Raw genomic sequence first — 22528 nt, 5'->3', positions numbered from 1 at the left:
TCTCAATGCAAAGAACCTGCTCTTCACTCCTCTGCTCACACCCTCCTTAAACAGTTTCCAGTAATGGCCTCTCTCCCATTCTATGAAAAATCTCTTTCATATCAACCGAATAACAATCCCTGACTAGCTTATGTCTCAATCATATCTCCCCTCTTTCTCCTATTCACGAGGCTCTGCAACTTACATTCTCTCAATCTGTCCTCGTACTCCACATTCCAAAGACCACTGACTGCCTTTGTGAATCTTCTCTGGATTCTAACATATGCTTGTCACGATAAAAACCCGGTGACTAAATCTTTGCACAATAATCCTTATGAGGTCTGATCAAGGCCTTATACAATGGAATCATAACCTCTCTATTTCAGCTTGTCAGGGTCCTTTGCATCATCATTGCCATTACCTGATGTGATGTCTCCACAACTTGTGCAATGTGGTCCCTGAATTTCAGGTCCTTGTCTACCATCACTCCTAGATCTCTCATTTCCTCTACTTCCTTTAAAGTTTCCCCACCAAGTATACACTTGCTGGGGAAATCAAGTATACACAATCTTTGCATCCTATCGTTGCTTACCAAATCTCTAAACTTTACACTTTGCAACATTGACCTGACAGTTCCACTTACTTGCCCATTTATACAATCTATTCAAGTCCTCTTGTAAGGCCATAACATCATCTTGACTCTGCATTGCTCTCCCCAGTTTTGCATCATCTGCAAATAGCTGCATATTGCTAGTTAAAATTAGAACTGTTGGAAGAAACAATGTACAGTCATTGAAGCAGCAAGAAGGCTCTAAAGCAAAAAGAAATAAAGATTGGAAGTAATTGTCAGAAGAATCTATTTATATAGCAGAGGAAAGAAGAAAAAAATGAAACTTCACATAATCAAAGAAAGAGTTAGACAACTGAGTGCAGATTTTCAGAGACAGACAAAGAAAGATAAGGAAAAACATCTAAACAAAATGTGTAAGGAAATTGAAGAAAGCAATGTTATAATTATAGCAAGAGTTCTGCTTAGAAAAATAAATGATGTTACAGGGAAGTTTATCCTTGGATTATAAGTTATAAAATGTAATTCAGGTAAGTGTTTGATGGGAGCAGTGAAAAAAAAAGACAGAATATGTAGAAGATTTGTACAAGAAAGTTAATATTGAAGCAAAGTTTGTTGAGAAAACCCATGATAATGAAAATTGAAGTGATATCAGCAATAGTTGCCAAAAGGAAAAGCTCCTGGGGATGAAACAGTGAATATCATCACTGAAATTTGTCAGGTTTGGAAGAAAATGTACAGGCCTAGAGATTGGAAAACATCAGTATTCACCCCAATTCCAAAAAAACAAGTCAAATCAGAGATTGTGAGAATTATAGAACCATCACTTTAATTTTACATGTAAGTAAAGTTATGCTCAGAATCAACAGAAAAATCAAAAACTATGGCCTTTAAAGGACAAGATCCAGCAAGAACTAAAACAGTAATAGATAAAAAGATCTTAGAACAGGTGAATTCATTTATCTACCTAGGATGTGTGATCACATATGAAAATGAAAAAGATATAAATGTAAAAGTTGCAAAATATTTAAAAATAACAGGTGTAATTAACTCTATATTTAAACCAAACCTAGTTCAAAAACAAACCAGACTAAAAGTATACAATACATTAGCCCTACCGGTCTTAATGTATGGAAGCGAAATCTGGACAATAAAACAAAAAGACAAAGATTAACAACAGCAGAAATGAAGTTTATGAGAAAAACTGCAAAGTATACCCTATTTGATCACAAAAGAAATGAAGAAATTATGAAAGAATTAAACCAAAAACCAGTAATAGAAAAAATTAAAAACTATAAACATAAATGGATGGAACACGTTCAAAGAATGAAAAGAGAAAGATTACCAAAACAAGCCTTAAAGTACAAGCCATTAGGAAAAAGAAAACCAGGACGTCCTCTTAAACGATTCAACGATGACTTCTAAGGCCAAACAGGCCATGCTAGGCCTAAATCCTTGATATGCATGATGATGATGATGAGTAAAGTTATGCTGAAAGTGATCCAACAAAGGCTGGAGCCATAAGCAAATAGAGAAATGCCACAAGAACAGATAGGCATTGGGAGAGGTAGAGGAAGTAAAGACCAATTAGCAAACCTGAGATGGATTATGGAAAGAAAAAGAGAATTCCAAAAGGAAGTAGTCATCTGTTTTATAAGATTATAAGAAAGATTTTCATTGTGTGGAATAAATGAGATTAATGTGGAATACCTACATATCTGATTCTCTTGATAATATAGCTGTGTTACAACCAAGAAGTTTCAGTAAAAACGGTCTTTGGAGAAACAGTGTTGGAGTAGAAAAAGAGATGCTGCAGGGTTATATACTTTCATCCTATCTTTAATATTTATAGTGAATATACACACATGGACAAAGAAATTAGTGCACCAAGAAGGAAGCATAGGATTCAACTGAAATTTCATTGGTGTAATGATACAGGTGAGTGATGCACATGATGGCAAAAACAGAGCTGAAGGACAATTACAAAGGGATCTTTGGTATGCAATCCGGTCATCATCAATAGCGCGTTGCACCACCTCATGTGGCGTTACATGCTGCAATACGGTCTGGCATGGTGGCGAACAGTCGTCTGATGTTGTCCTGTGGCAGACTGGCCCACGTGTTGGATGCTGTGCTCCAAATCCCAGATATTGCGGCACGGTGGGAGTTGGTGTTTCAGCTGCTCCCAAACATGCTCGATAGGGGCCATGGAAGTGTCTGTACATGACGTAGGCAGGCCTGGGCAACCCGAGCCATGTGAGGATGGGTGTTATCCTGCTGGTATAGCGCTCCTGGTATCCCAGCCAGGAATGGGAGGACTTGGGGCCGTGGGATGTCGTCCACATACCGCTGCCCTGTCAATGCTCCATGTACCACTACGAGAGGCGATTGGCTATCATAGGCTATGGCTCCCCAGATAATACCTGCAGTGCGGGAGGTGTGGCGCTCGATAGCGAGGTCGGGATTGTGTCCTTGATCAGGGGATCCTCCATACCCGGACATGATGATCATCCATCCCCGAGAAGAAGCGGCACTCATCGCTGAAGACCACATGTCACCAGTCTGTGGCGTTCCACGTTGCTCTTGCCTGGCACTACTGCAGACGGAGTCGGCAATGGTGCAGTGTTAATGGGAGCACACATAAGGGGCACTGGAATCGTAGATTCGCCTCCACGAGCTGTCGGGAAATGGTTTGTGAACACAGAGCCCCTACATCTGCCTGTATAGTGGACTGGGTCACCATGGGATCCCTACGTGCTTGCCGCATGATCCTTCGATCCTCTCTAGCATTGGTCCTCCTGATCCAACCGGTGCCGCTTTGCCGTGTGGCAGTGCTGGAATGTGTCCACAGCTCCCAACACTGTTGTGCGGTATGGTCAGAATGGTTCATGTGCACGCCTATACGGTGCACCGACCACCCTCCAGTTTTCAGGCCAATGATCATGCCTCTGTCAAAGTTCGTAATTTGCTTAAATCGACATCTCTAGCATCTACCTGGCATTATTGTCACTCTGTACTCTAGCTTGCATCGGCCAGTGCTTTTCGCTTTAATCGGCTATCTACTACACGCCTTTATAAGGCTGCTGGTTCATGCTTGCAGCACCACTTCAGGGTGTGTGGGCATGCGCAATCACACCAAACTTGGATCATTTGCATACCACCTAGCACTCTAGCTATTTGTCTAGTTTCGCCGTTGTACCATGTTTTCTTCCAGGTGCGCTAATTTCTTTGTCTGTGTGTGTATTATGAGAATGGCTCACTTAGACAAAGATCCAACTGAAATTAAAATTTGTGGCAGAAAAATAAATAATTTAAGATATGCAAACAATACAATCCTTATAGCAGAAACTAAGGAAGATGTGGAGCAGTTGATTCTATTGATTAAGAGGAAAACTAACAAAGTTGGCTTAATTTAAACATTAGCAAAACCAAAGTGATGACTTCTGGTAGTTTAAATGAATTTATAATAGAGAGAGAGAGATCTAAAATAGAATTCATTGAAAGTTATGATTTATTGGGTCCAGAATCAAAAATGGTGATAAATATGAAAATGGAATTAAAAGAAGGATAGTCATGGGAAAAAAAAAAGCTATGCTAAACCTGACAAAAATTATGAAAAATAGAGGTGAGAGTAAGACCACGAAAGTTAGAATTGTCAAAGCAATGGAATTTCCACTAGTGATTTATGGATGTGAAAGCTGGATTATTAAGAAGAAAGATGGAAGCGAATAGATTCATTTGAATTATGGGTGTGGTGGAGCTATTAATAATCCCATGGACTGCAAGAATAACCAATAAGATTTTAGAGAATTTTATAAAGACAGAATGCTCCTTGGAGGTGATGATTGCTAAACAGAAGTTGATGTACTTTGGATATATTATTCAAGCTGATTCAAGAATCATTGGTAAAGGCAGCTATGTTTGTGAAGATTGAGGGAATGAGAAGAAGAGGAAGACCACTAAAGAGTTGGATGGACAACATAAAAAGAACTTGCCAACTTGAACTTGCATTTGCTGAAAGAAAGGACAAGAGGCCAAGCTGGATGGAGTGCTTTTGTTCACAAGATCACCAAGAGTCAGAAACGACTTGATGGCACATAACAAGTGTAATTAGAAACAACTTGAAGTACCCTTCAGAATATAAACCATATTCCCTCCCACAAACGCTATTGTTATGTCTGTTTGTTCTATGTTGTCTTTGCTATGGTTGTTGTTTGTTCGTGGCCCCCCCCTCGCTCAAATTCTTTTCCTAAAATTTTCTCTAAGCTTTGTCTATCAAATACTATGTAGGGCCCTTAGATTACCTACTCTCTAACTTGTGTGAGGCACCCCCCCCCGCCTTTTCTCAGAAGAATTTATATACTGCGCCAGCCTGAGCATATTTGAGTACAGAGTATATCTTAACCTAGGGAGGGTCACAGAAATTAGATGCCACCAATGTGGTTACAACTGATCAGAGGCTGTAGGTACAGTCGTAGCCCTTCCTTCTTAACTTACTTTGGGTATTCCCGTGTGCATATACAGATTAACAGGTTTGTAATTTTTATGAGTGGTAAGAGTCGTATACATGGTCAGATCACACACATATGATACTATAAAACATATTTAATGAATTCAAAAGTAATACAAGACATAAACATAATGTAAGCAGCACTAAGTTAAAATCATCTAAAGTTTCACTCACTCTCTCATACTTTGAATATACAATTTCTCATTTACATAGAATGTTTCCTTCAAATGGTTAAAATACTATATACAATTGATCAGGTGCTCGTTAGGCACAAAACACATCTTGTTTTCTTTTCGTATGGGTTAAACATTGGTTCTTAACAAATTCACGATTCTCGGACAGTCAGTTTAATGAGATTTAAAATGTTCTATAATCTGTTTAATCTTCAATGTTCATTTTTCGTTCTGAAACAAAATTTCTTCTGTTCACAATCATCCTAATGTTTAAGGGATAAAGAATATGTAAAGTACTTATCTATGCTGCACAGGTTTTCGGGGTTCCTTACGTCCTTCCTTCGTAGTGGAAAACTTTGTTGTTCAAGGTCTGCTACCACGTGGGTACCATGTGTATTCTTAGAGTCTTGCGCTCGCTTCTTCAAGAATTACATTGGTGCATTTTCTTTGCCGATGGCCCGCAAATTTATCTGCCGTACTCTGTTGCAATGCCTTGCCAGGACTTACGGTAGTCAACTCCAGGAACGTAGGAGTTGGACATCGTTGACCACTGAGGAGCACATGGAGAGAAAACCGGAACAAACATCTGGGGTGATCCAGATCTGTGTTGCTGCTTATATTCTCCCTTTCCAGCGCTCTCTTTTTGAGTTAGATTTTGCATATTCGGCATTTCGATTCGTCCCCGACTGGGTGACCTCATCGCACCGCCATACAGGGCTTTCCATTTTTGGGAACGCATGCCTCTAGATATTTTTCACGAACTAGCACCCATGGGCGCTTACAATATTACGGTGGCATTTGAACGACCTTTGCCCTTTCTTAGGCAGTGTACTGACATTCTTGCATGTGTAGTTATAAATCACTAGTAATCATCTTTACACATATTCTTTGATTATTTTACATTTACAATTCTAATTTAGATCTATCAAAACTTATACTAAATATTTCTTTCATCTTATTGATCATGATATTAATTCTTCTATGACATGAACTTAATTGCTGAAAAGATAAGTATGCTCTTTTAGTGGGGCATATTCTGTTAGATTCTGGATGGGTGACTTCATTGTAAGTGAGGTTGCCCACTTCAGATCTAACACTATGCTACATGCATGCAAGATGAACAGTTTTATTGTGGCATCAAAGACAGTAACTAAATACATTTGTCCTAACATCCTGTTTCAAATTTTCAATGCAGAAATACCTGGTAACAACTATTTCTAATAGTAATCATTGGGTACAGAAAGCAAATAATTTGTGTAAAGCAATTTTATAAAGCAAGTAAAGACATATATGCATATGTTACTGAAATCATTTCAAATTGCATTTGAGATGTTTGATATCATTGACAGTTTGCAAATACTAATTTTACAAATAAAATTCTAACAAAAAAATTGCAATTAAAATATGCCTGTTGGACCTAGATGCAATACCCATATACTAAAGCAAGTTTCCACAAGCACTGTCAGCATGTGTGGATGCTGCCTGACATAAGTGTGTTAACTGATGACATTCTTACACACTCTAGTCACTTTCTTATAGATGCTCTACTTCTACCTTATGATACTTTTATTGGTATATTATGGATGCTGTTCCACTGAACACAACCATCATTTCTTCACCTTTGTAAACACACAAGGAACTACTAACCAACATTCTTTCATTGTCTGACTTCAAACATACAGAACCAACTTCTCATCTGTCTTTTCATTCCATTTAGCAGTGTGAAGGAGGTTATTCTTTGGAACAACCTTCCTTACACTAGTTTTCTTAGGACTGTAACATCCAGTTGTGCAGAACATATCAACAAGGTCTTTTTTACTTAACCACTTGCCCACACTCAGCACACTTGTGCTTTGAGTTTTACAGTGTGTGTGTGTGTGTGTGTGTGTGTGTGTGTGTGTGTGTGTGTGTGTGGATAGCAAGTAAGGTTTATAAAATTAATTGTAAATGGTGTTTCCTTATAGGACTCTGCAATCTATGTTCAAGTTATTTTCTCTCTCTGAATGCAGTGTTATCAATATTCTATGCACAAAGATTTGTTTGCTAAATATCCAACTTATTTTCTTTATGCTTGTGTTCAAATAAGATATACAGGAAAACCTTGCTGAACGCAAATTGGATATGTGTGATAATCAGTTAGCGCTATTGAGTGAAATGGTACTATTTCCCGCTTTAAGCGAGTGATTAATCAGTTAACGCAATTTTTTTACATTATACAAAATTTTAATTAAGCGATTTTTTTATTGCCAGTCTTCATCAAGCAGCATAATTGTCAATGTAGTAGGCAGTTGCTGGCGACACTTAGCAGTTGACTCAAAGCTATCATCGCAAGCATTCGTGCAAACTCTCTTCTCTTGCACAATCACTTATCCTTCATTTTATTATAATGTAGTTACCTGTAAGGCTTTATTATATTCAATCACTGATATGGAAAAGAGAAAGACTGATAACAAAAGTGACAGTAATAAAAAGAGAAGAAAAGTAATTATGTTAGAGGAAAAACTGGAAGTCATAAAGAGACGTGAAAGTGGTGCTAGTAATACTATGATTGTGCAAGATCTGGGATACGAGTCTACAGTTCGGACTATATTAAATAAGAGTAATATGAAGAACAAGGAAAAGTTGCTAATGCTATAAGTACAAGGAATTTTCAGTCAAATGCTCTCTATATTTTTACATCATTGAAAGAGACCAAATTTCAAGAGGAGTGTGAAAGCTTTACTGAGATTTTAGGATGGTTTGACCTTTTTAAAAATTAAGCTGGACTATATAACATAAGAATAACTGGAATCTGCTAATGCTGATGAAGATTCTGTGGCCAAGTTTCCTGAATAATTGCAAAGGATAATTCAGGAGGGTGATTATGACGATCATCAAATATTCAATGTCAACGAAACTGGGCTCTTTTGAAAGCATATGGCAACAGAAACTTTCCTAGCTAATACTGAAGTATCTCAACCAGAATAAAAAGTATCTAAAGATCACCTTATGCATTTATTAGGAGGCAATGCAGAAAGCGATGTTAAACTCAAGCCTATGTTAGTTTATTCATGTGCAAAATCCAAGATCTAACGTTATTGAAGAAATTAGCACAGTTGGAAAAGAACTTGGATTTAATGAACTGGATAATAAAACTGTGAGAAACTTTCTCAATTCCATTCAGAATAGTTAAGCGAGCATGATCTCCTTGAACTAGAAGAACAGTGTCCATATGAAGAAGAAAAGAAGTGCGAACAAGAAGAGAATGTTATAACTAAGAAGCTAACTGCAAATGAATTTGAGCTAGTTTTCAATCGCATTGAACATGCTAAGGAAATTTTCTTTCATGCTGCTCATGATATGAAACGAAGCTTTGAAGCCCGCTGAAATCTTGATAAAGCGATTTCCAGACTATCACAAATTTCATGACAAGATGAAAAAGTCAAGCACTATTCAAACATCTTTACTTAATTGTTTTTGTAAAAAAAAAAAAAAAAAAAAAAAAAAAAGTAGCTCAATCAAACGTTTAAACATTAAATAAAAATTGAAGCAATTGATTTTTATAAACTTTCATGATTTTATTCTCTATTATGGCTTATACTATAATTTTTTTTTTTTTTTCAGATTTGTGATAGCCGATGGATGAATTATAATTATTGTTTATTGCATTTGCTTAATGCAATTTCACTTAGTGCGCATTAATTGCATTATGCGAGGCTTTCCTGTATGTAGTATATTGTAGTTGAAATAATATAAGATAAAAAAAATTAAACTTTTTGAATTTCATATTATTTTCGTAGACAGGCTTATAAGTTGGTTATGCATTACTAAATCACCTAAGGAATTGACAACGTAGATACCAATATAAATTAAATTACACTTTAATAAATAAAATATTTCTGATATTTCGGCAATGTCACATTGCCATCTTCAAAAGGAACTCAAAAAAAGCACATGCACGTAGGTACTACAACACAGTAACTGAGAATGAAGTGATGAAACTGATGTTCTCCTAAAAGTCCTGATGGTGCCCCGTAGCAGGCTTAGTAGATGTTCTTGGCTATTGGGCTGAAGGTTTGCTGATGAAAACCTCCAAAATTTGGGGCAGTCTCATACAACCAAGTTTGTTTAGGTTTGGAGAGTTTCTTAGGGCTGAGGGTGATTCCATAAATAGTCTTTCGAATTTGTATTTACTACGGTGTATTACTGTAGCTTTCTTCCACCGTATTCTGTGGCGTGTATCGAGAGCATGGTCTGCAAGACCAGAAAGGCTGTACTTGTGAAAACGGATGTAGTCTTTGTGTACCGAAATTCTGATATTTGCTGTCCTGCCTGTTTGACCAAAGTAAGAGAGTTTACAGCTGCAAGGGACTTTGTATACACCAGGTAGGTCTAGGGGAAGTGGTTGGTCTTTAGTGGAGTGGATAAGGGATGCTAATTTTCTGTATACGGTCTGTAACAGGAGGTCAAGTCATGTTTCTTTAAGATTTTGGTAATTTTTTCCGAGGTGCCTCGGATGTAGGGAATGGTGATGGATTTAGAGTAATCCTTGTTGTGGGGGGGGGGGAGGCTGTGGTTTGTAGGTTTCAATATTTTTTGGATTTTTTTTGGGGGGGGGGGGGGTAGCCATTGGCTGAGAAACTGTTGAGGATGTGATTTAGTTCAGTGGTGCCGTTGTCAATTCCTTAAGTGATTTAGTAATTCATTTTATTTTGCAAATAAGTGCTAATGACATTATCAGTTTGTAGTGCCTTTTTGTTATAAATAACTTGCAATAGTGTTCACTTTTGATTGAAATAAATACAGCAGTGCTATTTTTTTCAATGAGAAATCTGTTTTTATTTGTTTTTTTATATAGATGCTGTGGTCCGAACTGTGTATTACAAATATTTTCATCCCAAAGAAGCTTTAGTATCAAATGGAGTTTTAAATAGAGCTATTAGTCAAGCAGCTGGCAAAATGATACCTGGTCAAGGATTTGGAGAAACAAATAATGCCCAGTGAGCTTATTGAATTATGAATTTTATTTCAATTTCAAAAAAAAAAAAAATGAAGATATGGCTCATCTGAGAATCAGGCCATGTCAACATATTTATCTATATAGATTATGATAAAATTTTGTTTATCAATAGCATGCTTTGAAGAAAGTAGCCATGCAAAGTTTCTAGATCTGTCTGCTATATCTTATAAATTGGGTACTGCCATTTGTTTTAAGCATTACAAAATCTGTAAACTGTTGTCTGAAAATTGTCAAGTTCAAAAATTGCTTACTCTCTTTTCTCTCCTATAATTCTTGTCAGATCACTCTTGTACCATTACTTGAGATTAGCGTACTTTTTTTTTATGAGATAAGTGTCATGAGAGAATGAAGACAAATTTTATACTTATACATTTGACTTTCATTTATATAGTGTGTGTGTGTGTGTGTGTGTGTGTGTGTGTGTGTGTGGTGTGTGTATTTTTTTTAAAACTTGTTTAGATGAATGAAAGGAGTAATGAAACAGGTTTTCAAGTTTGGAAATAAACTTTGAAGCACTAGAAAACCTTGTACATTTCACTGTACAGATGTGCCTACTCCTCATAGATATTTCATACTGTATCCCAGCATTGGACTGCCTACTGGCTCAGTATGAATATGTTAGTAATGAATAAGTATTAATGTTTAAGAGTTATAATTAACCCCAGAAGGAAATCATCATCATTATTATTATGTGACACCTCCAGGGAGTCCAAAGACTAGTCGTGGGGGGGGGGGGGGGTGGGGGGGGGGGGGGGTGGGGGGGGGGGGGGGTGGGGGGGGGGGGGGGTGGGGGGGGGGGGGGGTGGGGGGGGGGGGGGGTGGGGGGGGGGGGGGGTGGGGGGGGGGGGGGGTGGGGGGGGGGGGGGGTGGGGGGGGGGGGGGGTGGGGGGGGGGGGGGGTGGGGGGGGGGGGGGGTGGGGGGGGGGGGGGGTGGGGGGGGGGGGGGGTGGGGGGGGGGGGGGGTGGGGGGGGGGGGGGGTGGGGGGGGGGGGGGGTGGGGGGGGGGGGGGGTGGGGGGGGGGGGGGGTGGGGGGGGGGGGGGGTGGGGGGGGGGGGGGGTGGGGGGGGGGGGGGGTGGGGGGGGGGGGGGGTGGGGGGGGGGGGGGGTGGGGGGGGGGGGGGGTGGGGGGGGGGGGGGGTGGGGGGGGGGGGGGGTGGGGGGGGGGGGGGGTGGGGGGGGGGGGGGGTGGGGGGGGGGGGGGGTGGGGGGGGGGGGGGGTGGGGGTATTGTCAATATAGCAGTTCTGCAGTGTGGCTGCTAAATGGTACATGATGAGATGGAATAATGGTAAAGCATCAGGATTCTTCCTGATTAGCTAGTAATCCTAGCTACTGCCACTTTACCAGATCATGACTGGAAGGAGTCATAGTAGATTTGTTTGTAGGGTTATCTTTTGATATCATGCATGAACCAAATACCCAGTGATTCTTGTGTGGGAAAGATATATTAGCTTTTGCACCTTCTCTTCTCCAGGTTGCATGTCCCTGTTCTGTAACGTTTTTGACATTACTGACCATAAAAATTATGATTAAAAAAATACAATAACACTGTAGATTAGGGAAAAAAATTCCCAAAAATTTAAACAAAATATGATACCCCTTCAAATATTTTCTTGTCTGCTTCATTTTGCTGTTTGTAGCTTTAAACCAAATGTCAGTGATTTGACTTAATAACAAGTTTGGTTATGATGAAGCTAAGTTGTAAACAGCTTAAGTTGTGAAGGTAAACAGCCAGTCCTGTTACTTCTCATTGAACCTCAACAATTACTGTCCACTTCAACTATCCAAATAATATTTTATATGATTTGATTGTTTCAGCAAAAAAAAAGTCAATACTTCTGCATTATCTGACATTTCATGTTCAGAAAATGCCAATCCTGAAATCCCCTCTTTGATCTACTCTGCCTCAAAAATTTCTTTTCCAAAATTTCTTTGTTGCATTCATTTATCATTTTACTCCTGATTTCTTTGATTATCTTTGGAGCTTAATTTTCTACAATCTGTCCAACCCGTGGTTTCTAGGGATTCTAATGCGCACAATTTAAAGTGGCTTTTCCCCAACTCTGCTCAATGCCCTCTCTAACCAGCTACTCTTGGAAAGATTTAGTTTCAGATCTCATCTAGAATTCAAGAAACCTTTATCAGGATTTTTCAAAGGAAGTTGAGTTATCCAATTCTCATACAAAGTATGAGGTCCCCCCCCCCCCCCCCGACTTGTATTTTTTTTTTTTTTTATTCCCAAAAATGGGTTCAGAAAACACATGCAATTAATAGATGTATCCTGCAGGCCTCATAACCTTAGTCATGCCAGCAGTAATCCTAAAAAATCATTCAATGCAATTGATCAAGTTGGAAAATTGCTATTTATTTGTTCTTAACTTTTGATGATCTTATGAACATTGGCTCTCCAACTCTCTCATCTCTTCCTTTAGTAGTTGTAATTCCATATTGCTAAGTTTCTTTGTTATCCATCCAACTCTTTCACAATCTTCCTCTTCTTCTCATACCCTCAGCCTTCTTCAATATAATTCCTTTTTCCAAAGAATGCAGCAAGTTCAGTAAGTGTGAAGTTAAAAGTAGTGGTTCTTTAATTATCACAATTTCTGGAATTTCTGACATTTTACTTTTTTTTTTTTTTGCAGGGGGGAATAAATACTGATGTTTTCCAATCTTAGGCCAGTAATATTTCTGCCATATCTATTGATAGATTTCAGATAATATATTCACTACTTTGTCCATAGCGGCTCTTAGCAGTTACACTGATGTACCATTTTCCTTTTGGAAAATTTCCTGGTACTGCTTACCCATATCACTTTACTTTTTGTTATCATTGGTTCCTCAATAAATTCTCCTTCAACATTAATATTTTTCTTATACAAATCCTCTATACACTTGTTATTCTAGTATTAAAACATGTCCTATTCAAGTATGGAGCTGGGATTGATTCATCATTCAAATCCTCTTCTATATTTCTACAGTTTTGTCTTTCTTTCTTGACAGTTCCTGCCATTATTGTTGTCATTCCTAACTTACTATAATTTTCTCTCACTCTGCATAATTTAATTTAATGCATACATCCACATTTTCATGTAGCCATGAAAATGTGGATGTATGCATTAGTGTCCAATTCACTTTCTTATTAAACAACAATTTCTCCAAATACCTAACACCCAAACTTATATGTAATCTATCCTTCAAGTGCAAATCTTTTTGACCATCAGAATCATCCCTTACTGCACATCTCTATCAATTTTTATGCAGTCTACTCATAGATGCATTTTGCAATCACAGCTTTCCACTTCAACTTACTTCTGTCATTCTGTGTCAGAACTTAGTAGTGATATTTTTTTTGCCTCACTAACAACTCTTTTGTATCTTCTTTGCATACCAGATTTATCCCTTTGAAATTATTTATTCCAGCTAAAAATATCATACCATCTAATCATTCTATTTGCTTATATATATATATATATATATATATATATATATATATATATATATATATATATATATATATATATATATATATATATATATATATATATATATATACACACACACACACACACACACACAGGGTGTTCGGGATAAATTTGACAGTTTCGTAAGGAAAAAGAAAATCTTCTTTGTATCTATTAAATTTAATGAATTGACAAAAAAACATTACAGGCAGAGTTAATTACAATACTATCAACAAGATTTACTCAAAATAACCACCATTAGCATCAATCACAGCTTCAATTCTGCTTCGGAACCTCGAACAAGCTGATGCTACAGTCTCCCTGGGAAGGGCCGCAAAAACTGTTTTAATTTTATCCATTAACTGGGCTTTTGTATTACTGGAAGTGCGATTGGTGTCTTTTTCAACTGCGCCCCATACAAAATAATCCATGGGGTTAAGGTCTGGGGAGTTTGGAGGCCAAACATTTGGACTGGTGAAGTCGTAGAAATTTTCAGACAACCATTTTTGACTTTTCCCAGAGGTGTGGCAAGGGGCCGAATCCTGCTGCCATACATACGGCCTACCATTGGCTACCCTTGTTATCCAGGGCTTGACTACAGTTAGCAACTCCACGAACAAAGCCCGAATTCCAATGCCAGGGTTCTTCAACACCTGTTCCTGCAGATTTGCGAGGAATTCTGCTGTACGAACGCAATCAGATCGTCTGCTAGGGATCTTTCTTCTTGCTACATCCTCGTAGTCACCATTGCAAGTCTCTAGTTCATGCCTGATTGTTTTTACTGTATTCAGGGAGCATTGGGCAGCAGTCGTAATATCCTTATTTTGATGGCGGGCACGAATCATCATGATACAAGTTATTCTCTTCCATGATTCAGGTGGGTTCCAGCTATCCATCCTTTCTGACATCTTGTATATGAATGAAGAAGGGTCCAAACTTTTAAATGAAGAGAAGTGTGTGTGTTAATACATGTAACTTACGGAAAAATATAATTAATTATAAATATGTCAAATTTATCCCTAACACCCTGTATATATATATATATATATATATATATATATATATATATATATATATATATATATATATCTCTTCGATCATGTCACAAATCTCTGCTCTTGTTTATTATACCATATAATTCAGGAGAGCTGGTAAGAAGATTGAATCTTAGATGAACAGACTAGAAGTTCATTTTATCAGTCTGTGTATAAAAAAAAAAAAAAGGTGGGAGTAACATTAAACAGATTTCTTTTTTGAATATCCCAGACAAGATTTCTGGAATGAAATCTTAATCTTGGCTGGAAATTTCCAGACAAGATTTCAAGAGTTCTGCAACTATACTTGAAAAAAAATATCATTTCCAGCTATGGTATAAATGGAATTTTCAGAAACCATCAGGTATTAGATATTAAACTGTGTGATGCCTGTTCCTTAAGAGGAATAATGAAATCTCTGTGGTAATAGTACCACTAGGCATTTAAGAAAAGTCTGGTTTTTCATGTGTCATAAGGTGTCAAGAAAAAAAAAAAACTATTTAAAAACACTAAAATCTTATGGTATAAATGGAATTTTCTCCAACCATCAGGTATTAGATATTAAACTGTGTGATGCCTGTTCCTTAAGAAGAATAATGAAATCTCTGTGATAATAGTACCATTAGGCATTAAACTTGCTTTGTCACATAGTGTAGAACTGCCATTTGCTTGAAGTGGCTAAAACTATATTGGACTCCATAGCAAACACTTGGTTTACTCTTGCTACACACACTTCTTCTGGCAGGAAAGATGATTCTTTTCATCGGAGTTATTAAGACATCATTGAGAGAACAGCATTTCTTCTCTTCAAGGGTACATCTTTAAAATGGTTATTATACTTGGTTATTCAGTGATGTAATCAACTTCACTGATAGATAACAATGAGTTATCAACTCATCGCTACCTATAAACCCATCAACCAAATTTGCACTTGCTACTTTCTCCCAAAGACAAACTCTCACCAATGATGCTACATGGTGTATACAAAGTACCATGTTTGTATAAATTGTCTTACTATGGACAGACAGGAAGATCTATAAAGAAACATCTCTGAACATCAAGACCACATCCTTCTCATCAAACCCCATAAATCTGGCTTTGCACAACATGGAATTGAAAACGTAATTCAATAGAATAACACTAAGCTGTTATATAATCTATATATAAACATGATGACTGAAACCGGGAACATTGAATATATAAGAAAAATATGGTCAAATCATTTTAAGACTATCTTCCACCAAGGAAACAAAACTACAATGCCAACAATAGAAGAAAATAATGATCATCCAAAAATTTTACAAGGAGAAGTTAGATATGCAATAAAACAGATGAAAAACAATAAAGCACCAGGCATTGATACTATCCCTACTGAACTGTGGTCATATGGAGGCAGCATATCAATAGAATATTAATATGCTTTTTTGGGGGAAAGGGGAAGGGTTTACTTATGGGAAAACTGGGGCAGAGGATAGTAAAAATAGCCAATGTGTTTAAAATAAGGGACACTCCTAAACAAAAACAGGCTATAATAGCTGTAATAATGATAGTGTTTAAGAGGAGTAGCATGGGAATTTTTTCAGAAACGATACCTAATGAATGTTTATATAAAGAAAGTGCTGAAGCCTTACTTCATAGACCTAATCTTAATTGAAACGACTGTCTCACTGTTCCAAAAGTTTGGAAAATTGTTATCCTCAATTGTATTAAATAAAATTGGCTGTTATATTTTAATTTAAGTAGTTTTAATTTTAAATTAGTTTTAAGCTATAAATATGCAACTGTATATGTAGAGAGAGAGATTCCAATCTAAGCACATGGACTATAATTCAGTTCGTATTGTTGCTCAAATTGTACTGACGTCTTATGATATATAAGATGAAATATTTACTTAATAAAACTTATTTACCATGGCATACACGTTGCTTTATAGTTATTCTACAAAATCCCAGATAAAAACATTAAACAGGCTTCTAAAAATTGTCGCATATTGGCCTCCTGAAGTTTTTTTTTTAAATTCAAATGTTTTAGTTCCTCACACTGTCCCCCCCCCCCCCCCGATATATGGATTGCCAAAAATTCATAAATGTAGTTGCACTCTGTCCTATAGTAAGTGTTACTGATCCCCCCCCCCCTTTTAAATTAGCAAAACATCTAGCAAAATCGTTAGTTCTACTTATTGGCCACACTAAAAAAATTCCACACATTTCAAATCTTTAATCAAGAATTTAGTTTTAAACAATGATGATGTCATTGAGGAGGCATCTCAAATAAGGATCTGCAAGGGAAGGATGTTCATAGTGCATGGGAGATAGTAAAGGGATATCTGGAAGAAGCAATATCACATTATATACCTAAGGTCAGGAGGGTAAATTCAGTTAGAGTTAGATGGATAAGTAGTATCATTAAGCATGAGCTGCAAAAAAAAAAAAAAAATGTTGTGGAGGGTATATAAAACAAAAGATAACCAGCCAACTCATGAACAGTACAAAGATGAGGTTAAAAGGAGGCGCTAGTGGGTCAAGCGCTACGAACGTGTTTTGAAGAGCTCCTGATTCAGATAAGTTTTACTAGGAATAATTAAGTATATATGCGTAAATGTTTAAGTAAGAGCAGCTGTAAACGTTGTATGCTACCGATATTATTAGTGTGGGTTTATTTTTCTTGCTTAAACTAAATACGAAAACGTTAATATTAGACCTAGTAACCTGCAGAGAAAAAAAAAAATGGCGGCGGCATTGTCATTCAATGATTTTAATTTGGATTTCAGTCGGTTCGTTAAGTGTGAGGTCTGTTATATGTATTCCTTCGACTACATAAATGATTTGTGGATGTTTAGTGCGGATGGAAGAAGGGTGTGTTCAAAATGTGACCTGAACGAGGAATTGATGAATGCGAATATGAAGTTGATGACAGAAAGTGCTAGTACCGATTGTGTCGTGAGTGCACATTTGAAAGAGGAGGATGGCGAGAAAGACAGGAGAAAAAATGTTAAAAAATCAGGAAAAAAGAAAAAGAGCGATTTGACAACCGTAACGGATGTTAAAAGGGACGAAAGTGAGGCGGAAAGAAACGAAATTGAGAGAACGAATGAAAGTAGAAATGGCGCGGTGCAGAAATCGCAAGTAAAAAAAATCGAAAGAATGAATGATAGCGAAAAAAGAATGAATGATAGCGAAAAAAGAATGACTGATGGCGAAAGTTGGACGCATGTTGGAACGAAAGTACTGAACCAAAGAAAGATGAATGACAGTAAAAGTGAGAAGAATGATAGCGAAAGTTGAACGCATGTTAGTCCGAAAGTACGGAAACAAAGGAAGATATGTGAGAGTGAAAGTGAGAAGAATGATAGTGAAAGTTGGACGTATGTTGGACCGAAAGTACGGAAACAAAGAAGGATGAATGAGAGGGAAAGTGAGAAGAGGGGGTCGAGAGTTAGAAAGTTAGAAAGATTTAATGATAGAGTGAATGTGTCGCGAGGTTCAGAAGGTGAATTGGATTGGATGAAGCAAGAAATGAAATGGATGCGGAATGAAATTAAGAGAATTCAGGTCAAAACTATTAAAATAAATCATGATGGCATGAAAGAGATAACAAAAGATGAGCGAGTGGCGTTGTATGGCGACTCCATTATTAAAGGTGTGCTAGAGGATAAAATGCACAAGGTATGTTTTCCAGGCAGTAAAATGAGTACAGTGATTGAAGCATTGAATATGAGGTGGGAACGAGCAAAAGAGTTAATTGTATTAATTGGTACGAATGATTTGAGAGAGAACAAAGAGCATGTCAAAATGAATGTCAGAAGACTGCTTGGAAAGATAAAGGAGAATAGTGTGACAGGAAGGGTGGTCAGTGTGTTGCCTAGGTGTGATTATGGTGAAATGAGGCGGAGAGCAAGGATTATGAATGATATTCTGGCTGAAATGTGTGAGGAGATGGGAGTACAGTTTGTTAATGTGTGGAATGAGTTTGAGGGACGAAGTGAGCTGTATGGGAGCGATGGACTGCATTTGAGTGGTTATGGTGTGAGTCGCTTGGAGAGACTGCTGCTGGAAGGTAGAGAAGTGAATAGAGAGAATGAATCAGATCGAGAGGGGAGTGATGTGGAAGAGCAGGAGAGTAAGACAGGAGAGATTGAAGGAGTGGAAATGAATGTGAAAGTGAGTGGTATGAGTATACAAAATGAGAGAATGGGTGTGCAAGAGGAGCAGGGAAACGGCGAGGCTCAGGGTGGACAGGGATACACAGCGTGAGAAAGGTGGATGCTCCAAGAGGAGGTGAGAGAATGTGTAGGAAGGAAAGTAATGGGATGATCAGGGATCAAAAGGAAACAGATGGAATTGCAAAGGGTTCTAAAATGAAGAAGCAGAAAGGGAAATGGCCCCAGTCCAGCATGGAGAGATCACATTGAGTGAGTGGTATCAGTGGAACTAGCTGTAGATCCAGAAATGAGTTGTTGTGTTTGTATACCAATGCTAGAAGTATAAGAAACAAGGCGGATGAAATGGTTGCACTAATTGCGTCTGTGCACCCAGAGATTGTCGGAATAAGTGAGACATGGTTAGATGAGGATGACATCCTGACAGGAATAGAGATGGAAAGGTATGATGTGTTTCGTGAGGATAGAAGGGGTAAAAAGGGAGGGGGAGTGCTATTGATGATAGAGAAAGAGTTATGTCCATACAAGGTAGAGATGCAAGAGGGAAATGGGGCCAGTGGTTTTGAGGCAGTATGGTGTGAGATAGAGGTGAATAGAATCAAATACTTGGTGGGATGTTGTTATAGACCTGGTAATGTGGATGGTGGTGATAGTGAAATGTATAGTCAAATAAGCCAAGCAAATAAGAAAAGGGTGATCATTATGGGTGATTTTAATTATGGCAATATAGACTGGAATGAAGAGATAGCAACTGGAAGTAAAGAAAATGAGTTTCTTGAGTTTTTGAGGGATAACTACCTCAGACAGTATGTAACAGAGGGCACAAGAGGATTAAGGGTCTTGGATTTGGTCATCTCATCGGAGGATGTAATTATCAATGAGGTATCAAATCATCCACCAATTGGTGAAAGTGACCATGAGGTAATTACTTGGGTGGTTGCCAGCAGTGCAAGGACCCCTGTGAAAAAAGGGTATATGTGGAACTACAAGGGGGGTGATTATGAAGAGCTCAGGAGACAGCTTGCAGGTGTAGCATGGAATGCGGAGTTAGCTGGAAAAGAGATCAATGCAGCTTGGGGGATTTTCAAAAAATATTTAGTGGATGCAATGTCTAAATGTATACCACGGGTGAGAAGGTTAAATAAGTTAGGTGTGAGATGGATGAATAAAGAGATTAAGCATGCAATACAGAGAAAAAGGGCATTGTGGAGGCAGCATAAGAGAAGTGGAAGTAACCAATTTCATGAGTTCTACAAAGACCAGGCAAGGAGAGTGACTTGGTTGGTGAGAGTAGCTAAAGAGAGGTATGAACAGCAGTTAGCTAATGAAGCTAAAAAGAATCCTAGGGAGTTCTTTCGATATGTAGCCAGCAAAAGAAAGAATGATTATGGAAGGATGACATTGATTGGAGGAAATGGTATAAAGACAGCTGTTGCAGAATGTGTGGTGGAGATACTTAATGAGCAGTTCATAAAGATCTTTCAATCTTGTGAATGTGACTTCATGGAGAGATTAAGAGCAGTTGATGATGGGGAGGAGAGACTGACTGTAAGTGAGCAAGAGGTGTTTGGGGAGTTGAGTAAACTAGATGTAAATAAGGCTGTGGGACTTGATAATATATCACCGCGCATTCTGAAGGAATGTGCCAGAGAGTTGACACCTGCCTTGACATATTTTTTTAATACGAGTCTTGCACTTGGTCAAGTCCCTAAAGAGTGGAAGGAGGGCAAGATTGTGCCACTTCATAAAGGAGGTGATCGAACTCAAGCATCAAACTATAGGCCTATCTGTGTGTCAGGTGTTGTGGTTAAGTTGTTGGAGAAGCTTGTGAGAACTAGGATCCAGAGTTGGGTTGACAACAATGGTATAATCTTTGATGGACAGCATGGATTTGCTAAAGGGAGGACGTGTTTTAGTAATCTACTTACTTATTACAATAAAGTGACTGCTTCCTTGGACAGAGGAGAAGGATACACAGTAATATACTTGGATTTTGCAAAAGCTTTTGATAGAGTACCTCATGATAAGTTGACAGTCAAACTAGAGCAGATGGGGTTGGATATTAGATTAGTGCATTGGATTGGAGACTGGCTATCTGATAGGTATCAACAAGTTGTGTATCGGGGTGCAATATCCAGGAAAAGGAAAGTCACTAGTGGAGTGCCTCAGGGATCTGTTTTAGGGCCATTACTATTTAACTTGTATATTAATGATATTGGCGAAGATTTGGATGGAGATATTCAGTTGTTTGCAGATGATGCAAAGTTGGGACGAACCATAAAGAGTAGTGAAGATGTTGTGGCCTTGCAAGAAGACTTGAATAAATTGAGTGATTGGGCAAGCAAATGGGGATGTGAGTTCAATGTTGCAAAATGTAACGTTTTAAAATTTGGAAAACAAAGATGGGATGCAGAATTTATGCTTGGTGAGAATATATTGTTGGAAGTAGAGGAAATATGAGATCTGGGAGTGATAGTGGATAAGGATCTAAAATTTAGGGGACACATCGCCAAAATTGTGAAGACAACACAAAGACTTCTGGGAATGATGAGGAGGACACTGACGTGTAGAAGTAGGGAGATTCTTGTTCCATTGTATAAGGCTTTGATTAGGCCACACATGGACTATTGTGCCCAGATTTGGTCACCTGGTTTTCAGAAGGATGAAGAGATGTTGGAAAGGGTCCAAAGGCGACTGACTAAGGTAGTCTCTGACCTCTGGAATGTCGAGTATGAGGAAAGATTGAAAAGATGTAATTTGCAGAGTCTAGTGGAGAGAAGGAAGAGGGGAGATATGATAGAGACCTACAAGTTGGTAAGGGGTTGTTATAGGATCAATGGTGGAGAAGTTCTACAGAGAATAGTGGGAGATCAGGGGAGAACCAGAGGTCATACCTGGAAACTGTATAAAGAGGGTGTGAGTAGGAGAGTGAGAGGCAGGTTTTTTTCGTGCAGAGTTGTGAATGATTGGAATGCCTTGCCTGAGAGTGTGGTGTCTGCAGGGAGTTTGAATGTGTTTAAGACCCGGTATGATGAGATGTGTGTGAGATAAAAGGACCTCCTAGATGAGTCTTTGACTCCATGAGGTCTTGTTTAATAATAATAATAATAATAAAAAAAAAATGTGACCAGCAGCGGTAAGAAAGGCAAAATCAGATTATGAGAAGAAATTAGCCAAAGAGGCAAAAGGAAATCCCAAAGAGTTTTTTGGTATGTAGCAAGTAAGAGGAAATATAACTATGGAGGTATAACTTTAATGAATGCAGATTGTAGAGAGGTAACAGATGTAGACAAAATTGTTGAGCTACTGAATGACATTTTTGGAAGGGTCCTTAGTACCTCTTATTCATTAACAGAAGTTGATGAATTGGAGGTACTTAGGGTATTGTCACTATAGTAAAAACAGTTGTCACTTAACTATGCTTTAAAAGTAGTCATTGCCTAAGCATCCTGTATGGACTAGTATTTTTTTTTTTTTTTTTTTTAATATTTTTTTTTTTAACCTCACTGAGCTCCATGCCACATGGTCAAACAGTAGTGTGACCATGGAAAGGAGGAGTAAAAGTCACATCCCACTTGGCATTGCTGTAATGCCAGAGTGAATGTCTGAAAGATGTTCCACCTGAGATGAAACTTGGATGAGATT

The 22528-nt window shown here is 38.1% G+C and overlaps 1 protein-coding gene across 1 annotated transcript in view; it reads left to right on the top strand.

The window, feature by feature from the left end:
* The window catches only part of IFT52 (intraflagellar transport 52), a 203819-nt gene that overhangs the window by 56462 nt on the left and 124829 nt on the right, over positions 1-22528 (top strand). The window contains exon 6 of the mRNA XM_090410486.1: positions 10068-10209. Coding sequence (XP_090266612.1) covers positions 10068-10209 — 142 coding nt within the window. The remainder of the gene's footprint in view (positions 1-10067; positions 10210-22528) is intronic.

The sequence above is a fragment of the Typopeltis vanoorti genome, chromosome 20 (assembly GCF_054136105.1).
Source record: "Typopeltis vanoorti isolate ZY-2024b chromosome 20, IOZ_Tvanoo_1.0, whole genome shotgun sequence".
Classification (NCBI taxonomy): Eukaryota; Metazoa; Arthropoda; class Arachnida; order Uropygi; family Thelyphonidae; genus Typopeltis; species Typopeltis vanoorti.
The sequence above is the reverse complement of the archived record's forward strand: the minus strand, read 5'-3'. Positions and strand labels throughout refer to the sequence as shown.